Genomic DNA, 22,896 nt, shown 5'->3' on the forward strand with positions numbered 1-22,896 from the left:
CTTCACTCCACTGTCTGCCATTTAGCCCATGCAACACCTACTGCAAGTAACTTCTCCCTTCCTCTTCCAATCATTTTATCCTTTTACCTTCCAAACCCTAACCCATCGTCCCCACAATTCACCCTTTCTCGAATTCAACCAACACATAATATAACTCATCCAAATCCTCTGTTTCTCCGTACGCTCATATACACACATCACATATACACGTATACATATACCGACACACACATATATGCAGAGAAGGATTGATTTCTTTACTGGAGATGTGATTTTCTTGAAGGAGTAGTGATGGCACGAGATGGATTCATTGTGGCGGCAGAGATTCAATCGTCTCTGATGAAGAAGACGGCTGTTTCTAGGAGTTGGATGTTGCTAGACCAAAGTGGGCATGGTACGATTCTTGATTTGGACAAGTATGCCATAATGCGACGTGTGTCGATTAATGCCAGAGATCTTCGAATTCTTGATCCTCTCCTCTCTTATCCTTCTACAATTCTTGCCCGAGAAAGAGCAATCGTTCTCAATTTGGAGGTCAATTTCTAGAACACCTGGTCTCCATTTCCATCTTTGCCTTTATCATTCCTCTGTTTGTTGCTTAAACTGTTTTTGTTTCAATTATGTTTCAGCACATCAAAGCAATTATTACAACTGAAGAGGTATCCTCTTTCTCTTTCTCAAATTCCAGAATCAATCTTTCATAGTTTCCCTATTTTAATTTCTGATCCACCAATGAGTTGCTTAGGTATTGCTTAGAGACCCAATGGATGATGATGTTATCCCTATTGTCGAAGAACTTCAAAGAAGATTGCCGCCCCTAAATGCAATTTGCCAAGGTCAGGGAGAGGATGAAGAGCAGCCAGGGGTGCAGAATGATGCTGAAAGTGAACCAAATGGTATGCCATTGCATTTGAAGAGAATTATAATATTCTATTTAGTATGTTCAATTTGTTCTTGATGTTAGGTTTTATTTTTTGATATATTGATTTATGATTTTGAGTAATTCATGTAGATTTCCCATTTGAATTTCGGGCTCTAGAGGTAGCATTGGAGGCCATTTGTAGTTTTCTTGATGCGCGTACAAGAGAACTGGAGACTGCTGCTTACCCGGCTTTAGATGAATTGACCTCTAAGGTAAGGGGCTGTTCTAGAATCTTCCTTTTTCCCTCTTCTATTCGATTCATACTTTCGAAGCCATATAATCTCCGGCTCATATCTGCTTTCTTTCTTTAATGCACATTCATAACCATACATATAGATATAGGAGATGTCAACACTGGTCTCGTTGTTGACGTCCTTAATGGCTTCTGCGCAGTTGGAACGGATTCTGTATATTATATATTATGTTATATTATAAAATACACAGATATATAATCCTTTCTGACTTTATATATTATGTCCAATTTAATCGATCACACAACATTGAGATCCCATCCTTTGTTATAATACCAATATATATACATTATATTAAATAATAATATACTTCCTGTCTTGTTTTTTTGTAATTCATGTTCGTTCCTTTTAGTGATTGAAGATTTGGTTTTGGTCATATGTTCAGAGTTTTATTTTTATTTTTTTCAGTTGCTGATCTGTTTCGTGGTTAATTTACCCTATGTTTGGTTGTTGGGAAAGCAGATATCAGGATAGATATTTGAGGATTTTTTTTCCCCTTATTTCTTTCTGAATTTATTTATTTCTGTTTCTAATGATGACAACCTCAATTAAACTAAATCTAATGGGTGTATTTGATGGACTCTTCGTTTACTCGGGTCCTAATACAATATGGTGAAATTGATTTTTTTTTTTTTTTTTCCCTCCTAATTTTCTCATCTATTAATGATTCTGTTTTTAACTAATGCTCTGTTTCGTTGAATAGAAAACAAGGAAGATAAAAGAAATTTAAAACTTTTAATCTCAGAATTTTCGCTAGTTGAGATCCAATAGAATAAATTTGCACTCATCTGAGCCCAATTTAACTATCTGGCGTTCTCCAAGGCTTCTGTTTTGTTTGCAAATTGTTTTCTTTCCTTCAAAAACCATAGAATCTCCAGCTCCCATTGTTGTACCTATCTAAGCCAATTTTCTATCATCAGTGAGAATTGCAAGTAGTTCTGTGTGGTTGAATTCTAGTTCTTTTGTTATGAGTTCTTTCAGTGAGAAATTGTTGGCAGAAGAATAGCCAGGAAGCCCTTTAATGCTGGTGTTCAAAATTTAGGTCGAATGCTTTAATGGTTCCTCTGGACAACTAGTTTTGCAATTAAATATAGGCTGTTTGGAATTTATATGGTTCTTAAGCAGAATGGCTACTTAGGGTTTTGAAAAAAATTCAGTGGTATTTATCATATTTTATCCTATCAAAAATATTATTGTCATATTTTTTTTTCCTAGTTGGTACTCACACACACATGTCTCCACTGACACTCGAACCCCTGACCTCTCTTTGAGAAGTAGGGACTTGATACCACTAGGCCACTGGCCTGTTGGTTTTAATTTATTGATGGAGTGGGGATTCGAACTTGAGCCTTTGGCCACAAGTAACACAGGCAAGAGAGATTTATTGTCATATTGATAACTAGGTACAGGCATTTTTTAAAATAACTATTGAAATACCTATCATTTCTCATAGAAATTTGATATATTTTTAACCATTCGAAAAGAATGACTGACAAGGGAATTCATTGTTATACATTTTTTTGCTTGCCTCTCATCTGACAGTTCGCTTTAGAATTTTCTACCCTCTGTCTTTATTTGTAACCCACAAACCTGTCAATACCAATATAACACAGGCAAGAGAGAGAGAGAGAGAGAGAATAGAAAAAGAAAGATTGAGTGAATGAAAAAAGTGGATATGCTAGAAAAATGACTTTTTCCATCTTGGAGAATAGAAACTATGTTCAATGCTGCTGGTTCTGTGACCATTTTAACTGTCTAAACTTCAACGATCTCCTTTTATTCTCAAATAAGAATTTTTCAGGATGTGACCTTTTGCGCATTTAAGAAATCTATATTGCATATTATTATAGCTACCGTGTTTCATGTTTATTAGTTCAATCAAATATTGTAGTATGCAAAAAAGGAAAAAGAATGAACTTGTTGCAGTATAAGGTTTTTTGCTAGTATTTAATGTCCAATTTTCAATTAAAAATTAACATATGGTTTCACGTGCCATTTTAATTCTGAAATCATTATAATTTATGTTGTTTGTGAAATAATTACGATTATGTGCAGATTAGCAGCCGTAATTTGGACCGGGTGCGTAAATTGAAGAGTGCAATGACAAGGTTGACTAATCGGGTTCAAAAAGTATGCTATCTAGCTATCCACTCCTCACCCACCAACTGCAAACATTAACTTGTATAAGCATGTGGTGGTGCATGCAAAATATTGCTAATCCCTAGATAGATGCTGGGATCCTATACATAAAGGAAAATAGTGTTGGATTTGGGTGTGGCCCTTCTTGACAGAGGTGAATTTATGACAATTGGATATTTGAGCAATTTGTCACATGTTGTCCTAGTTTGTCATGTTAGCCTGTGAATGCAATTTTGTGCCATAATAGAATTTTTGTGAAGGTATTATGGTTACATCAAAGCCTACAACAGATTTTTTGTGGAGAACCCCTAAAAAAGTAAGCTTCCATGCGAGAAAGTCTGCCATTTCTAGTTTTTTTTTTTTTAATAAATAAATAAATACATATATATATATATATATAATTGCCAGCACTGGGCCACAAACTGATGCATGTCTCATGTATATATATGTGTGCGCGCGTCTGTGTAAGGTATAGTTCATGCATAATACATGTCTTAAACTATAAGCATAACAGTTACATCACAGCTGACAATTATAACCCTATTATATGCATGTTCAGAGTATTCTGGTACTGATAGTTCAAGTTTCTCTTTATGAGACTTTAGCTGCATATATTAAATGATATGTTGTTAATATTTTTGGATGATATGGTATGCTGGATAAGGAATTTTGAGCTAATGCATCAACACTGCACTATACAGATCTGAAAATACATTTCCTTTGGACTGACTTCAATCTTTGTTGCTGCATAATCAACTTGACTATCTCAATTATCTTCTCGTATTTTACTTATGCCAATATGCAACGTATAGAAGTGCACACATTAGGGCATTCAAGTGAGTGAAATTTGTAAATTGAGTGACTTTGGTAACTTTGTAGATTTATTTTTCTCAAAAGCACGCTGGTGTGTCCAGGTAAAGGATGAACTCGAGCAACTTCTGGATGATGATGACGACATGGCAGACCTTTATTTATCAAGGAAATTGTTTGGGGTTTCACCTGTCAGCAGTTCTGGTGTTCCCAATTGGTTCCCTATCTCACCTACTATGGGCTCAAAGGTATCCAGAGCAAGTAGGGCAAGTGCGGCAACAATTCATGGGGAAAATGACGTTGACGAACTTGAAATGTTGCTTGAGGTTATAACTATAAATTAATGGTATTTGGTCTTGTAGGATCGGAATTGAATTCTAAGCTTGAGTAATATTTGCAGGCTTATTTTATGCAAATAGGAGGCACTTTGAACAAATTGACCACGGTATGCGCCATATTTAGATTTAAAGCATAAACTTGTGTTTTATATATGGCAATACAAGCAAGGAAATTAACTAGGAGGTATCCATGTTCAGAAGTTAAATTATCTGGAACAAGCAGCATTAAATGGATTTTCTCAAGATAGTTTTATAGCTTAATACTATTTCATGCTGGAAAATTGATTTGAACACTCAATATTCTTTTCTTTCCAGTTGCGGGAATACATTGATGATACAGAGGATTACATTAATATTCAGGTAACCATTTGGATTACCAAATATTGAGCCAAATGTAAAGGAGTTATAATATTGCTTAACGTGAATTTTTTTTCTGTAATATCAATTTTCCGTGGCAATAAAACACTCAGATTATTCTGTAAGGTACTTGGACATGATAATTTATGTTTGATGATCTCGCTTCCCTTGTTGCAGCTGGACAATCATCGAAATCAGCTGATTCAGGTGATCTATATATGGATGCATTCGATATCTAAATAAATTTGTTGCTTTGCCCATTAATATTTCATCATCTGCATCTGTTTTGTTATTAAATTGCTTCTTTTTATTGTTGTTGTGAATTCTTTTTATGTATTTATTTATTTATTTTTGATAAGTAGTTGTTGTGCTTGTGCATTCTTATTATTATTTTTATATGTTAAGTGGATCTGCATTCATTTAGTTCTTATTTATTTTCTTGAATCATCGACTTTCAATGCTCCTATTTTCCCACAGCTGGAGCTATTCCTAAGTTCTGGCACAGTTTGCTTATCTGTATATTCTTTGGTGGCTGCAATATTTGGCATGAATATCCCGTATACATGGAAGGAAGGCCATGGGTATCTATTTAAATGGGTACGTATGTATGTATATACATTAATTTTACATAATTTCTAAGTAGGTCAGGAACTTAGAATATAGATGCATTTAAATGGATGTATACATGCACTTGGTATTTGGCTAAGTCTTTCCCAATACACCTAAAAGATGATGTTTATTACCAAAAATCTGCAGGTGGTCATCCTCGCGGGAATGGTTTGTGGATCCATTTTCTTGTCAATAATTTCATATGCTCGGCATAAGGGGCTTGTTGGATCTTGATGCTAGCTTATTTAATCCATTTGGAGAGAAACACAATGATGATGATTGCATGAAGCAAGCAGTAATTATTTGTTAAAGGTATTTAAGGTTTCATGGCTTCAGGCGATTATATATTAATTACAACTTAGATTTATTTAATTCAGGTGTTAGTATCTGATTTTCTAATAATATATATATATATATATATATATATATATATATATATATGCTTGTATAAGATTGTTATAACGTCAAATAATATATGTAATTTAGTAGAGTAGTTGTTAAAAGGGAAAGGTCCTCCTCCCTCCCTCAATGCTAGTTTTTGGCAATATTTCCTTGAATAAATAAATTACGTAGACTTTTAGTATGTTCAGTGTTGCATAATGGGGATTGTGTTCGTAGCATATGATTTATGTGTTTTGAATTTTGGCAAGATCGCTGTGTTTTTTTATTTTCCGGTAAATAGTTGTTCATTTTGTCTTGAGTTTTTACATTGAGAAGTTGAGAAGATATCAGTTTGATTTTCATTATTCTTCTTAAACATTCCTAGTAAACAGAGTTGAAGTTAACCAAAATGCATGAACCCGGCCACTGTGGAATGTAGGTTCCAGATGTCAAATGCTTGACCTTCTTGTTGTAAGCCCTGGACACGCCTTTTCTTGAAATAAGATTGATTTTTTATTTTATTTTATTTTATTTTATTTTTAAAACACCAGACAGATCTTTAATGCCCTCTTACTTCACCCTCTTTTTTTGACTTCATAAAAATTTCCCAAACAACAAACACGTTTCCTTCGTCTGAACGGAATGAGAATGCCTAATTTACCTCTCCCCTTTTGCCACATAGGAGTAATATATATATATATATATATATATATATATATTTGACTCCAGAAAATTACGATAACTATGGTAATATTCGTAGTCTTCAGTCTTCTTGTAACTTCTTTACTTTAAAATTTTCTTAATGTGGGAGTTTCCAATAAATAAAAAAATAATAGTAATTATGACAATCTATTTGATAAATTCTACGTGAAAAGGTAGAATTTTATTTTAGTGGGGACAATTTCGGATATAAAATGAGTGTTGTCGTTGGGTCCATTGAGAAGGCCGAAAGAGGGAACGATAGGTAAATGATTGAGCTATTCCTTTGCCCCCTGAAAATTGTGTTTTTTGTATTTCTTAAACAATTTCGGATATATATATATATATATATTTAATTTTATAAAGTGCATCTTGAAAATTACCGAAAGTGCCTACCTCAAATTAAATCTTGACTTCCACCTGCATGGCGTGTATAGAATAATACAAAGGCGAAAATAGAGATCTGTTAAATAAGATAGAAATTTCAAGATAGATGATTAAAATATTCAGCCCCTTAAAATAACTCATAACAGAAATAAATTGATGGATTTTGTCCTTCATTATTTTGTATACTTTCTGAGACAAACAATCACAAGGTCTAACATATGTACCTTTTTTTTTATAATAAAAATTAAATCACTATTTGAATAAAAGAACAAGTTACTTGAAAAAATGGGATTTAGGAGACTCCCGACCATATATATATATATAAAAAGAGACTAAATAAGATAAAGAATATATAATCTATTAAAAAAAATTAAAGAAGAGCAATTTTAGAACTACTGAATAAGGTCGTTTGTGACCAATATAATGTTAGAATTACTGAAAATTATATATTTGAAAAATATAAGATCAAAATAAATAGACATTGAGCAAGGGACCAATGCGTCTGCTGGCCCCTGATTACCCTGCCACACTACAGTTAAAACAGTGATATTGTGTTTGATATGATTTTTTTTTTTCAAAATTATTTGATATAATAATTTTAAAAATATATATATTAGTCATTCTAGTGATTGCTTTTATTTTTAAAAAATTTCTCCATCATTTTAGTTGACGCACCCACTCTATCGAATTGCCAATTATTAAAAATGTTTAAGAATATTATTATTTGTCTCATATTTGACAAAAAAAAAAAAAAAAAAAAAAAAAAAGCATTATCTATATAGCTACAAGCCTACAACTCTCAAAAATACTATCTTAGGCACGCCATAAATAACAACACATCAAGCATTTATCTTCCCTTGGCTTGCAGCAAGGGCTAACATGCGCGTGGTCCAGTACCCGGGGCCCGCAAACACTCCGTCGCGTACGCGAGATATCGTGCGCAGGTTTCCCCTAATACACTAGCGGCGCATTTTATCCCTGGACCTTGCTTTATTGAACTCAAGTACTGTTCGGTCAATGACATTTCGAACTAGCCTCTCTCTCGATTTCGACTCCCAAACGGATCATCCGCGACGCTCTTGTCCAAATCCAGCACCAACCCACGTCAGTTCTTCACAAAATCACCCAGACCCATCTCTTAATCTCACTCAATAACTCAATATTTTGTTCACAGATTCAGAGGTATCTTCCACATCGCTATGCATATCTTGTTATTATATATAACGATATATTATTACATATATATGGTATGTATGTGATAGTTGTAGATTTTGTATTTCTGTTTAATGCAGATAAATACTGGGAAATGGACGTAAATTTCATGTGTTGCGGAGTGCTGCTAACATGCACCGTACGGGTACGTGCGTAGAAGTTTGGAGGAGGGCCGAAACTTGAGAGAGAGGATTGGGAGATGTCGAATCTGGTGGTGAAAGTCAAGAGAGAGACGATTGTGGCATGCATGACATGCCCTCTCTGCAACAAGCTCTTTAGAGACGCCACTACCATATCCGAATGTCTTCATACGTGTGAGTCTCTTTCTCTATCAGCTGTCTTATTTTCTTTCTAATGGTTTGAATATTCTTCATTTCACTATATTTTGATCTCAATTATTCGAATTTATGAATGTTTCTGGAAGCCTTTGTATCATATCGCATTCTTTATGATCTGGGTTTCTATTGTTTTGCATCGTCTCATCTGCGTTTGGCTTGGCCTACCTTGTTTGTATGATCTGGGTGTTTCATACTTTTATGCATTTTGGTAACTATTACATATGCATTGATCTGATTAGTCATACAAACTTTAGATTTTTACTTTTCAATATAGTTGGGCAATTAGTCTTATTCACCCCATGTAGGAGCATACAATTACAATAAGGTATAATTTTGGTAATATATAGACCAGAAATTATTTGGAAAAGGAGTTTTTATTGGGGTATTGATGAAAATAAGGTTAATAAAAAGAAATTATAGACCTGCACAAATTTATTGGGATATTAAATTAATATTATGAAGAGAGGGTGGTGATTGGGCAATAAATAGAACTGCACAAATAAGCATATTATGAAACTACGGGCGAGAGTGATTGGGCAATAATTATGACTTGAGATTTAAGTTGAGGAGGTCATCAAATATAAGACATCTACTTCCATTTTTTTTTTTTTTTTATAAATTTGAAGAAATCCTATCATAGGGTCTAAAGATACAAGTTATAACATGGTGAATTTTTAGAAAAAGGAGTGAGTTACAAGTACATATGTCATTATAAAGGGCAGGCTTAATGAAACTATTAACTATAGTATGAACAATTATGGGGCAAACAAGTGAATTTTCAATTATTGTGGTTCATTATATGGATTCAACATTAAGCCCATATCTTTTAGTTTTTGTTATTGTTAGGTCAATAGAACTTAGGTTAACATGTTCCGTAGAACAAAACTATAGTCTGTAGCGTTTGATTTAGTTGCTAGCTTAGTTTAGAAAATTTTCAGAAGTTAGTTTGTGTTAGTTATTACTTCCTTCAATGGAAGAAGGAAATTCATGCTACATTCAAGGGTATTTCGTCTTTAAGGATATAAAGGCAAATTGACACATTGATGTACTCACCAAATTATGGTTCATCCATGCATAATTAGGATATCTAATTGTTACCTTTTAATCTGTTTCGATTTCTTAAATCTTTTAAATTATGCATCAAAGTAAATTTGGAAACTTCTTGAATTGAAAATTTTCCAAGTACAGTATTAAACTGCAGTAGACTTCGATCTATTGAGGGATCAATTCTGAGGTAATTTTGATAAATCTATCGAGTTGTTCAAAAGTTAGTTTTTAATTTGGTTTAAAACTGTACAAACCTTTTAAATTATGCATCAAAATAAATTTGGAAACTTCTTGAATTGAAAATTTTCCAAGTACAGTATTAAACTGCAGTAGACTTCGATCTATTGAGGGATCAATTCTGAGGTAATTTTGATAAATCTATCGGGTTGTTCAAAAGTTAGTTTTTAAGTTGGTTTAAAACTGTACAAACCTTTTAAATTATGCATCAAAATAAATTTGGAAACTTCTTAAATTGAAAATTTTCCAAGTACAGTATTAAACTGCAGTAGACTTAGATCTATTGAGGGATCAATTCAGAGGTAATTTTGATATCGATCGAGTTGTTCAAAAGTAAGTTTTTAAGTTGGTTTAAAACTGTACAAAACTTATTCTCTCTATACTATTATTGTACTGGGGCAGAATATGAAAAAATTCATATACGCAAAGAAATTCATAAAGAGGGCATATTTTGTGAGTTCTAGAGTGTATCCTTGTTTTTGTTTTTGCATTTCATCATTCGAGTGTTGGTGAGTATAAATTCATGTGTGGACATCATTTGCTACTTCAACGAAGAGTTCACCACAATCATTCATTCAAACTTCCATTTTGAAGAATGGACGACTAGTGGCTGTGACCGAAATCACTAGAGAAGTAGATTCGTGAGGATTAGATGCTATTGACGAGGGGATGGACTGCTTGGAGACTTTCGGGGAAAAGTTTGGAGTCTTCTGACTAGGGGATTTTAGGGGTAGTCTATTAATCTAAGTTGTACTTTCTTTCTCACATTGTGAATTTTGATTTGCCTATTTTAGGTCCCGTGGTTTTTTCCCTTGGGGTTTCCACATAAAAATTGTGTCCATTGCTTTGTTATTTATTTGCTTAAAATTGCTATGGATTGATGATTTTTATTATCTATTGTGTTTCGAATTTGAACTTATATTAAGTTAGTTTTAAGTTCAATGGGCTGTTTAGATTCAGTACTTAGTTAGGTCTCGGTCACGAACCTTGTGCGACTCTCCATTAGAGCCTTGGGTTCCGATCCTTACCCCATCAGTTATGGATAAATTAGACAACTTTACTTATAAAAATAATAGTAACACACATTTTGAATGACGTGATATGGTTTGTGTTATTTGTTGATGATTTAGTTATAAAAGTAAAGTAGGAATAAATGTTGAATTAGAGGCCTGAAGAAAACTCTACAATCAAGTGGATTTAAGATAAAGTAGCACTAAAATTGAATACGTGGGATGCAACTTTAGCAATCTAGGAATACAAACAATGATTTATTGCGGCTCAAGGGTCAAGAGATATTAATAAAATAGACAGTTTTGTTATCTAGGTTCAGTTATTTACAGAAAGGTGATGATGTTATAAATTATATAGAAGTAAAAAACAACTATCAGACTAATAATGCTTTATAGGATAGAATGTTGTGCGATTAAGAAGTAACAAGTTCATTAAATGTAACATGCCGGAAGGTTGTTTAGATGGCCGTGTAGCAAGACAAGAAATGATAAAATCAGAAATTATTACATTTTATACGACTGTTTGTTGAAGATAAAATGAGAGAAAACTAAGATGGTTTAGCCACGTGTAATAACTCCAATAACCGAACTAGTTCGGTCGAGTGACATGGTTAATTTTAGGGAAAAGGGAAGACAAAACTAAATGGCTAAACTAAATAATATAATTAATCCCAAATAGGACAACACTTTGTGAGTTGAACTGAGTTGCTGAAGTGTTTGAAATAGTGTTATAAGTAAGCATGAATTATGGTAAAATACTTTAAAGGTTAAGTTTATAATCCCACTCATTATTCTTCCATGATAGCAGTTTCACCTTTGTTAGTGCAGATGCCACTAACACATCGCTTTCCAATACTGTAGGTTTGTTTTTTCATCAGTTTTACTCCTAATTAAGAGGCAAGAGTATAATCATAAATGAACCTCTCTATTACCTTTTAATGCTCATGCGGTACAAAACTACCTTTTCTTTTTTGCTCTTCTCCTTTTATTTTCATCTTTTGGTGAAAAGTGTAAATCACTTTAAAGACTTATTTTCTCATGTTTAATTAAATTTGCTAAAAACATTTTTTACAATTCTATTTTTCCATTAAGTACTCTCTCAACTCTATGGATGAGACATTTTTTAATGGTTTCATCTTTTGAACTTAATCCAGTTTGCAGGAAATGCATATATGAGAAGCTCTCAGATGAGGAATTAGAATGTTGTCCAATATGTAATATCGATTTGGGTTGTGTACCATTGGAGAAGCTGAGGTTTGATATTTGTTCCAACTTGTTGTTTTGCTCTCTCTCTCTCTCTCCCTTTCTTTTTCTTCTTCTTCTTCTTTTAATTTTGTTAAATGTGCTCTAAGTTTCCAAGTCTATATCGTACTAGAGGGAAGCAGTGAGAGAATTAGAGAGATGTGTATGTTACACAATTGACAGCGTCACACATGTGTCAATATATACATCACTTGACTAATAGTTGTTATCTGCATGGCGAGATGTAAGTACAATTTAATTGGTGAATAGTTTTTGAATCCTGTTGATTCCAGAAAAAACAATAATTTGTTCACTTGTCGTTCGTATAGGAATACGGGTAAGATCCAAAATTTGACTGTAATTTTTGTTTCAAAAAATGTGACAGAGCATATATTCATGATATCTGATTACATTGGTTTTGAGGTTAACCATTGGACATTTTTTTATGCCCATGCACGAGTCTGTTTGATTTAGTTATTGAATGGCATATGGTAAATTTGTAATTTTGTTCTATAATTGGCAAGTGCCAATATTTGTATTCCATAAGTAATAGAAGCTGAACACTCATTAGAGCTATTGAGTTTAATGAGAGAAAGTCAAAGAGGATGCTGGTGTCGTGTAGAGTGAACTGGGATGAAGCAAAACAAAACTTCCTAACGAAAATCTCATAAATTTTGTTCAACCACATTATTGGCAACTTTAAGGCTTAATACTGATCCATTTATCATCCATAGACATAGTAAAAGGCTCCTAGACTGATGTTAATAATTAAGATGACAAAATAAAAGTGACATTCTCAAATAAGGTCTTCAAAGTATAATTTGTCGCACATACCATTTCCCACCACTGATAAAGAAAAACAAAAAGAAAATGAGAAAGAAAAAAAAGATACAAATAGGGAATGTGGTCCTACTAAATTCATTTCTCTTCCTAGACATATGTAACCTAAAAAGTAGAAGTTACTAATTTCCTTCTTTTGACCATATGGAACCGGTTGTTTGGTGCTTTATATCACTTGGTTTTACCAATAAGGAAGAGGCTTCACTATAAATTTTCACACCAACTTCCTCCTCAAATTTCTGTTATTTTCCTTACATCAATCACACAGACAATTCATATAACTAAAGAAGAACGGAAAAGCTAGGTACGCATCATTTACTATAGAAGAACGGACAAGATAGGGACTTGAAAACTAGAAAACAAGGTGAGGCAATCGACCATTTTAAACGAGTTTATATTTATTAATACTTATAAAAAAAATTAGGTTATATTTATTAATGCTAGAAATTCATTTCTTTGAACTCTGGGTGCACCTGCAAGAGCACATATAACTGGCAATTGGCTGTGGGAAAATATGGCATTTAGTAGTTCATAATGAAGATTATTAGCTGCATTTAATTGCATTTTCAACAAGTAAGTTTAATGCTTTGTCAATCCTTGTTGATTTTAGTTATTTCTCATTGGTGCTTCGGTTTCCACTCAATGGGAAATTTATGCTTGAAAAGGAAGTCTGTAACTTCTAAGTAGAAACCTGGACATGTAACATGTTGAATTTGGCACTAATGATGAGCAGGGGCGGAGGGACCGTGTGCCTAGGGGGGGGTGTGTGCCCCCCTAGAAAAACAAAAATTAGTACTATTATGTGTATTTTTTTTTTTTTTTTTGAAAGTTCAAATATGCCCCCCCTCAAAAAAATATTTAATGATATATTGATGGTGATTCAGTCATTTACCTATCAAAATATTCAGCAATTTGATCTGCACAGCTGTACTAACTATTTTATACTATAATTTGCAAATGTTTTTCTTGGTATTCAATGGAAATATTATCAAAATATATATTTGGTTCTTATATTTGCCAAGTATTTTAACTGTCCTTTTCAGTTCAAAAAATCAATATTGGCATTGAATGATATTTTTGTTTGCCTTTTGATTTGTAAAAAAAAAAAAAAAAGAAAAATCTGATGTTAGTTGGATTTTTTTGTTTTTCGTCAAATACACTACGCCCACCCTAAAATTCAATCCTAGCTCCGCCCCTGATGATGAGTAATGACTAACTGGCCTACTGGGGTGGTGGAACACATTATTACATAAAGCATGAAGACTATTGGTTTAAAATTTTAAATCCATTTTATATGACTACATTGTATGTATTACTAGTGGTCTGTTGCGATGGTGGAACCCATTATTGTTTCAAGATTGTTGGTGCTATTACATAGCATCCATCCATCTTCTTGCTTTTGCAATGTTATAGGTGGTTTATAGATGAGATTATTAGGTTCTTGCTTCTTGCATTCTGGCTTTTTGATATTGGTTGTTTTGTAGTCAGTACAAGGCACTGTTGGAAGTTCACTTTATTGCTTCCTGTGCACGGGTGTGCACATGCTCGAATTCATGCATGCATGTGAGCCTTCATTCATCTCTAATTCCTGCATTCTCTCTCAGAGCATGTTCATTAAAAATGTGTGGAACTGTGGCGACCTAAGTGGGCGGGTGCCGTGGGCAGGTGCAAGAGGCATTGGTAGGCTACCACACTGGGCAAGCTACATATGCACAATCCCACATCGCCTGGATGTGGAAAGGGGAAGTCCTATATATGTAGGATTTGTACACTTCAATTGGTATGAGGCATTTTGGGGTAAAACTCAAGAACAAAACCTTGTGGATTGGGGCCAAAACAGATAATATCATACCATGTGGTGGAGTGGGTCGTTACAAATGGTATTAGAGCCTGACCCAACCGGAAGTGTGGTCAACGAGAGAGTTGGGCCCCTAAAAGGGGGTGTTTGTGGCGACCTATGTGGGGGGTGTGCCGTGGGTGGGTGCAAGAGGCACTGGCAAGCTACCACACTAAGCGAGCTACAAGTGCACAATCCCACATCGCCTGGGTGTGGAAAGGGGTAGGATTTGTACACCGGGTAAAACCCAAGAACAAAACCGTGCGTGCTCGGGCCCAAAGTGGGCAATATCATACCATATGGTGGAGTGAGTCATTACAGAAACATACTATTTTCCTCATTTTATAGCGTGCATGCACATGCACTCATTATGTTTATGAAGTATGTGTTTGGTAAAAATAGAGGCTTCATTAAATTGTATTCATTAATTTTTTGTTTTCAGGCCAGACCACAATTTGCAAGATGTAAGAGCAAAGATCTTCCCTTACAAAAGAAGAAAGGTTAAGGCACCTGAAGTTGCATCTTCAGTTTCATTACCAGTGAGGAGAAAAGAGAGATCACTCTCATCACTAGTGGTGAGCACTCCCAGAGTATCAACACAGACTGCCATGACTGGAAGAAGATCAAAAGCTGTTGCAAGAAAGGTATCCGCTTTACGAAGTCCCAGTTTTTCCATTGAGAAACCGGCTATTAAAGAGGAATATTCTGTAGAAGATTGTCTAAAGAGCTCTAGCTCACTCGAGACTATGAACAAATTCACTCAGAATATAAGGCAGGTAAAGGGGCCAATTATGTTGTTTTATGGTGACTGCAATGTTACTACATCATTAGGCTTCCAGTACAATTTTGATGGCTGCTAACCTTAAATTATTGTTGCCTGTGTTTCTTATACTTCTAGTTTTCATGCTAAATTACTTAAGTGGTGCAGAATTCTTCCACTGCTGAACCATCTGGCCATGCTGGGCCTGAGAAAGAAATGGAGAGTGTTGCTGAACCATGGGAAGGGAAAGTCGATCTCTGGAAACCTTTAAATTATTTGGTGGAAGTTGCAAACAGGAGCAAGTCTTCGAAGTATAATTCACAAGGGCCTGCTGCTAAATCAGAACTTCTACATGCCCCTGAAAGTGAAGAACATGTTCGTAAAAGTAAAGCTAAGGAACATGGGCACAAATCAAAAGTCCAAGCCGAAAAAAATATTACCAATCCTGTATCTCCAGATTCAGTGAAACCTAAAAAGTTGCGTCGGATTCGCCGAAAGAGGGCGACTGCTTTTGGAGAACTTGGCATTTCACTCCAAGCTGTGGTGGATGCTGCCACTGGAAAACAAGAAAAAAGAATCGGTCCAATTTGGTTCTCGCTAGTGGCTTCGGAAGACCAGTGAGAATCTACTTTAAGTTTTAAAATTTTAAGGATTCTTTTTTAGGGAAATTTATTTAGTTACCAATTACTTTTGCCCATGTTCAGTTTATGAGTTCCATAATGTGGTTTCAGGGAAGGAGATGTACCCTTGCCCCAGATATCTGCAGGTTACTTGAGAATAAAGTGAGTTCCTATTAAACTTCATTAATTTTGTTACTGTTCCAAATTTTTATTTATATATTTATTCATTTTTATGTGGTCCTTTCGCTTTCTAAATTTTCAATTGTGGTAGTGTCACTAAATAATATACTCCGTATATCATAATGAATTAGATATGACTTCATAAAAGCTTCTATAGTTCAATACTATTTCATATTTTTTATGATTGTTATTTTGTTATTAGGGTGTCATGTGGATTCTTTTCCAAGGTTAAATAGTTTTTCATATTTAGTTTCTGTAAAGGGTAAAGAATTGGCACCTTATTGTGTCCATTCATTAGTCAGTAAGTTCTAGTGCTATCATCCATAGCATGCAGGAGATAATCTTCTCCAGGGAAAAAAATGTTATTTCTTCTATGCATATTATATTGTCATATTTGTTATATGAAGCATTCATAAGATAAAGCATTAGGGCATAACTAGTACCTATGAGGAAATGATAGAAAATAAGTGCACATTCTTTGTGGTATTGCTATTCTTTGAGTTTGTTAGACATACTAGGGAATGCATCTCACAAGTTCCTGGACAAATTAACATTATCGTTTCTTGTACAAATTTGCAGTTGTGATTGTTTCCCTTCTGGACTACTAACTCCATAAATCATATATCATGAACTCGGTTTGATAAGTCTAATTTTTTTCTTAAATGACTCTATCAGGATACCTATTTTTACTTTAAGAAAATATCAATGGCATTTTCTCCCAAATCTATTTTATGGTCTGTCGTTTTTGCTTATGTTTGCCACAGATCTGTTCAATTTCTCAAACATATCAGCACTGAAGTTGAATCCCCTTAGACACACAATCATAAATTTGATTGGTCTTAATTAATGGATTTGAATCCTAATAGAGTTCATAAGCTGTACCCACTTCTACTTGCTTAGTAACATGAATTAGGTACTGAGGTTCAACTGGAAAAAATTTAGTGCATGTCAACCTGAGGGATCTTGAAAAATTGTATCCAACAGAAACATCCCACAAAGCTGTCTGAGGAAGTAACTTTTGGCATGCTTAGATACACCAGGAAAAGGAATCTCTGGAAAATAAACTAGTTCCTCTAGTAGGTTGCAAATTTCTGATCTAAACTTCTAGATTTCATTTTTCTGTTTGAAGTCATTGTTCTTTGTTGGACTGAACTTCTATTACAAATGCAGGCATCCTTTTGATGCCTTGAGTGCCAACCAAGCTCATGCTTACGGATACATTTGTATGCCTTTCTTCGCTCCGGTCTGTTCTTGTACTTGATTTTAGTTTCTTAATTTTGCACAAAAAATGCCATTACAGCATCATCTTTATTTGTTCACGACTTCATTCTTTTAGCTAAAATGATAGGAAGGCTATATCTCTAGCATCCAGTCATGGTATTTCCTTACTCTGGTGTATTCTTGTACCTGTTTTTAGTTTCTTAATGTTGCACAAAAAATGCCATCACCAGCATCATCTTTATTTGTTCCCCACTTCACTCTTTTGCTAAAATGAGAGAGGCTGTATCCCTAGCGTCCAGTTGTTGACTACCTCCTCAACATGTGTGTTATCTCAGTGTTGATTAAGTCTTCAAAATGGGGAAAAATTATTTCTATGCTCCATTTATTTATTTATATTGGGTCCATTGGGAATGGTGAGCCACCCGTTGAGTAGCCCTCGTCCTACTCATAAGCCCTCCCAACCTGGGTAAGGGTGGGATTTAATTATAGGTCTCTACTTTTGCTACCTAGAGACATTACCAGTTAGGCTAGCTGAAACCTTCAACTGCAATCAAAATTGTAGTAGAAGTACAATGGTTTTGGTCATTTGGGCAGTAAATTTCACTTTGTGGTTTGAAACCCTACCTTCTCTTTTTTGCCACAAAGTAATAATGTCTTTTCCACCAATGGATGGGTCTTCCTTCATGTAGCACAACTTGTTACGGGCATGTTGGTCCTCAATGCATTTGCTTCAATGTTTTAGTTATCGCATTGAATGGTGAATTACGGGTGATGCAACAAGGAAGAGGAGTGCAGTTTTTTTGTTGAAGGAATATCATCACTTCTCTAACATTGGTACGATGGGTCAATATATATGCATATGGTATGAACTCGTGTCTTCTCTGTCGCCCCAAATTAATAATGTCTTATAAGCAGGACAAGTTATTACAGGATGCTTGTCTTAAATGCATGCATTTTTTGCTGTTCCAATTATCTTCATTAAATGAACTATGGAGGAGGAGGGAAAGGAGAATAGTCATGCTGTTGAATGATCATCGCTGGTTTCTAATTTCTGTATCTTGTGTCATTTTATTTGCATAATATAAAAAGAATGAGGTGTTTTAATTCTGTGGTTTCCTTCCAGTCTTGTGGAAACCCACATCCTTCAGATTTTTAAGGACAAGTTTTTCTTTCTGCCACAAATAAAGAAATCTTCATGGGCTGCACAAATAGTTTCTAAAGCTCTTTCTATGTTTTATTTACCCAAAACGAAGTACAGCGAAAAGGTGTAGCAAATATTAGCTGAAAATAAACTGGTGGTAAATGTATGAAAAGCCTTTTCAGTTTGCAATGAGAATTTTGTTGTTCAAAAGGCTATCAAACACATGCCATAGAATTTTATTGGTTGGTAGTAAAACAGCATTTTTTTTTTTTAATGAGGTAAAACAGCATTTAGTGGTTGGCTTATATGTTTAATATCACTTTCATTTGATGGTTTCTTTATTTAATAACGGAGGTTTCAACCACCAAGTTCTTAGCCCAAGTGGTATCTCCTCCTCCTTCAAATGGAAGGTTGAGGGTTTGAGTCCCCAGTGGGACAAAATTGGGTGCGTGTGATTTACGTACCGGAAAAATATATATATATATTGGAGGTTTCACCTGAACCATAACCCTTTTTGGCCTATGTTCTTATTAAGTGTGGCTCTGCTTATGGGAATCTTTCTAGTAGTGGTTATACTTTTAATTTCGTTGAGAAATGTCTTCACTATTGAGACTTCTCTTTAGCTACAGAAGATGAGATTCTGAAGTTCTGCTCAGCTGCCAACTCAAGTTTTAATGGGTACGAGTTTCTCTTTGCTTGCGTGTCTAGGCTGCTTTTACATAGTCACAAATGATACTTGTTGGGCACTAATAGATCATTTTGATTTAAGGTGAAAGAAGTCGGTTATTAGTTATTACATTACTAGTGATTTTCACCTGGACTGCATTCTGAGTTTTAATAATGCACTTCTCTGCTCTCCCTGATTGACAATTGTATCAGTAGCATGAAAGTAATTTTTACAATCAACAATCCCTCTTTGTTTAATTCGAATTTCTCTACAAATGTTAGTCTGATAAATAACTGCATCAAGCCTATTTCTACTTAGGTATTTTCTCATGCATGTATTTTTGGTTTTGATGCTAATGTTGCTTGAAATGTTGTTTTTTTTAGAATTTCAAATGGTGAAATTTTTTCTTATCGACTTCAAAGGAAAGATCCTTTAATTGCCAGGAGATTCTTTGTCATATTTATGTCATTCTGTCACAGGGATGGGAATGTACCTGTTTCTTTTATACAAAAGTACCTGATGAGAAAATTAAATCTTACAAGTGAAGATGAGGTAAGTGATTCATCCTTGTCAAGTCTCTAATTAGTATACTATTTTTTGTTAATTTATCATGATCAATATGTTGTTCTCAAAAACAAAATGAACCAACATTTGTTTAGTTTCTGGACTGAATCTAAAACTATCTCGTCTTCTTGCTTTCCTAGAAGCCTGTCTCACAACTTGGACAGGTTTTATGGAAATCTTGTAACATTAATGGTTGTTATGAGATCAATTTTATTTTTCTACATATAAAGAGTGGTTAGGACACACCCACCAATTACTAACACATTCAGAATTATATACAGTCAATATATTTTTCACATTTAATTACGAGCACAATATTAAAAATTAATAAACAGCCAAATTGATAGATTGCATTTAATTAAAACAATTTTTAAGAATTAAATTTAAGAAAAGACATGGTATACAATAGGAAGGAATGGAAAAAGAGAATTCATGTGGCCTAGTCACCAACCCCATCCATATAGAGGATAAAGGCAAGGATGATGCTGATTAATGAATTTAATCAAAATATATGCAAATTGGTAGCAATATCTCAGGCCCTTCAAATGGTGGGTGTTATCTCAAACAAATTGCCCCTCCCAACTTGCCAATACCTGAGAATGTTGCACGCATTGGAAGGAAATTTAAATACCCTTGAATCCATCTTTCAGAAACAACTATGATCACATCTCTTATAAAAAAAATAGTAACTGAAATCATTCTTGAGACTGCTAACCTTGAACAGTTTGAAGTTGGAGAATTAGATTGTGTCTACTCCATCATGAGAGCCTGGTTGCCAAAAAATTGCTGCCTGCCTTTGATGTTTTCTAGAAAAACATTGAGGGAGAAACTATGGACTTGCACTTGCTTGATTCATTTTTCTATGAACAGTTTTCTGTTTCGTGAGAACTGAGAATCATAAAACTGTACAAAAATTTGTTTGGTTGACAGATTCTGAAAACTCAGTTAAAAAAAAAGATTTGTTTTTAAATAAACTATCTTTTGTAGTTTTCTGAGTTCTTGAGAATGCTTTTTGGAAAATTGAACCAAGAAAACCCTTTATATATCTTCCTATGTTAGATTCTTGGTGTCTCAAAATCTTTAAATGCAATGGACAAATGTTGTCTGGGTATATCTTCCTACAGACGGGTTCGCACCCTAGTTCTACGTCCGGCTGGTGATTGTTCAGTTGATTTTTTTACAGGTTGAGATCAGATGCATGGGTCAATCGGTGTTGCCAACATTGCAACTGAATAATTTAGTTGATTTGTGGCTAAAAACTGCATCAACGACAGAAAAAATACCGGCAACAATTGGCTCCTCAGCAAAGGAATTTGTGATGGTGTTAGCGTATGCCCGCAAGGTTCCGGCCCCTTAAACATGCTTCATTCCATTCTTTTATGCTTCCTCACATCTTCAATAATCTATATCCTCTGGATTTCATTAGTGTAGTAGTAACACTTTCTGATTCAGCAGGAATCTCTTTTGGGCATGCCTTTGCATAATGCTGTTGCTTGAAACTACTGCAATCGCCATGTTGGAAATCACAGTACATTGTAGTAATTGGGTTCACAGCAGCGTTGTCTAATGTCTACACCTTAGTGTGGCATTCTGTGATTGGTAAAGAGTTGGCTATTTGTAATTGTTGTTGAGATGTCAATTACTTAAATGCATAGGTGTGTTTTGTAATTTTATACCTTGATTGCACATGACCATGTGCTACGAGGTGAACTTTCACTATATACCTTATTATTACAACCATAAAAGTAAAACTCGTGTAGTGTCCACTAATCTGAAAAAGAAGCATTCTTGAGCTCTTCTTGCAACGCCCTCAAATCCTCAATTATTGCCATTGTGGTCGTTGAGTCCACCCTGGCTACCTAGGGTGACAAACCTGAATATATTCGGACTATACATTTGGCGTGGCACCGAATCAAGGATTGAGTTAGTTTTGATGCCAATTGTAACGAATCGAGTGCTTCACGATCCGACACAAAAAATTAAATTATTAGATAAGACTGACACCTAATTCATTTATACTCATTTTACTTTCAATCCGGATTCGATGTGAAACAACTTGCGACAATGAGTCATATTAATGAGAAATAAAACTTTAAAAAATTAAATTTATTTTAAAATATTATTTGACAAAAGTTTTATGTGGATATATTAAAGAACCAAAACAGGAAAATTTGATTTCTTTTTCCTTTGTTTGGTAACCGGTTTTGGATAACACGGGTCCCAACAGGTGCAATGTGAAACATACCACAGCGGTGTGTCACGGGCCTAGAGATTTGGCGCAGCGGCACGGCCCGTGCGGCACCAAGGCGTTGCTTCATCTCGCGCAAGCGCCCTGATCAGCCACCACGACCTGCCCTCCCAAGGATACATGCTGACTGGTTTCGGCCTGCCATGGCCTCGTCAGGGGAACGGCTCCAGCTCCCGACCAGTTTGTGCAGGGATGGCCAACTCCCTTCTTCATAGTCAAGTCCACGACCAGCGACAAGCACCTCGAACTGAACCGAGTCGACCTGCCTGAACTCTGAAGAGGTACCATCCTGTGCTCCTGCACGCCCTTTCCCTGGAACCATTCCCAGTCAAACTCTGCTCTTTGCCAACCAGCATGCGTGTCTTCCATCCTCCAAGCGTCTTAGGAATCACTTCGTGACATTCTCCCCCACCCAAATCCTGCGACGTCCTCGTCGCAGTGCGGCGCTTCACTACTGCGTCCACTCCCTTCCAAAGTCTGCCTCCATGCGGTATGCTCGCCTTCCCACCATCGCTTCCTTGTGCAGCTCCCTGCACTGCACTCGCCCAATGACAGGCCTCGGACCAAGGGGACGTCCACTCCTCAAGGACGTGACTCTTCTCCGTCATGCCGCCTCCGCGACATCCCGAGCAAGCAATGGCCTTCTGCCGACTTGATGCTCGCCCTTCACCATGGTTTGCATCACCCAAGGACTAAGCACGAACTTTGGTGCGCGCGGCCCTCCGGCCCTTCAATGCGCAACTTCAACGGACGCCTCTTCCTGGGGAGATGGAGGCTCTCCCCCCCAACTGCATTGATTCCTCCACATCGACGCAACTTCAATGCACCGTCTTCATTCT

At 35.4% G+C, this 22,896-nt stretch overlaps 2 protein-coding genes across 6 annotated transcripts; both read left to right on the forward strand.

Moving 5' to 3' along the window:
- On the forward strand, positions 1 to 6,009 carry LOC132269006 (magnesium transporter MRS2-I-like). Of its 3 annotated transcripts, none has more exons than XM_059769977.1 (11): positions 2 to 534; positions 630 to 659; positions 746 to 896; positions 1,013 to 1,134; positions 3,229 to 3,303; positions 4,227 to 4,448; positions 4,523 to 4,567; positions 4,776 to 4,820; positions 4,944 to 5,024; positions 5,295 to 5,414; positions 5,574 to 6,009. In XM_059769977.1, exons 1-11 carry the CDS (start codon positions 292 to 294, stop codon positions 5,658 to 5,660), a joined length of 1,221 nt encoding a protein of 406 aa, XP_059625960.1. In that variant the 5' UTR covers positions 2 to 291; the 3' UTR covers positions 5,661 to 6,009. The 3 variants fall into 3 exon arrangements, with proteins under 3 accessions (XP_059625963.1, XP_059625960.1, XP_059625962.1); XM_059769979.1 differs by having other exon boundaries at positions 4 to 534; positions 4,995 to 5,024; XM_059769980.1 differs by lacking the exon at positions 3,229 to 3,303 and having other exon boundaries at positions 1 to 534.
- Positions 6,010 to 7,882: 1,873 nt separating this feature from the next.
- LOC132269007 (E3 ubiquitin protein ligase DRIP2) lies at positions 7,883 to 21,614 on the forward strand. 3 transcript variants are annotated; one of them, XM_059769983.1, is made up of 9 exons: positions 7,883 to 8,075; positions 8,186 to 8,419; positions 11,892 to 11,991; positions 15,099 to 15,300; positions 15,585 to 16,033; positions 16,148 to 16,198; positions 19,725 to 19,797; positions 20,993 to 21,151; positions 21,265 to 21,614. In XM_059769983.1, exons 2-9 carry the CDS (start codon positions 8,305 to 8,307, stop codon positions 21,304 to 21,306), a joined length of 1,191 nt encoding a protein of 396 aa, XP_059625966.1. In that variant the 5' UTR covers positions 7,883 to 8,075; positions 8,186 to 8,304; the 3' UTR covers positions 21,307 to 21,614. The 3 variants fall into 3 exon arrangements, with proteins under 3 accessions (XP_059625966.1, XP_059625965.1, XP_059625964.1); XM_059769982.1 differs by having other exon boundaries at positions 7,885 to 8,075; positions 8,162 to 8,419; positions 15,099 to 15,432; XM_059769981.1 differs by having other exon boundaries at positions 7,885 to 8,075; positions 15,099 to 15,432.
- The last annotated feature ends 1,282 nt before the right edge of the window (positions 21,615 to 22,896 follow it).

This window comes from Cornus florida, unplaced genomic scaffold (genome assembly GCF_030987335.1).
Source record: "Cornus florida cultivar Cherokee Brave unplaced genomic scaffold, ASM3098733v1 CherokeeBrave_3.0.0_Hap2_Chr08, whole genome shotgun sequence".
Lineage (NCBI taxonomy): Eukaryota > Viridiplantae > Streptophyta > Magnoliopsida > Cornales > Cornaceae > Cornus > Cornus florida.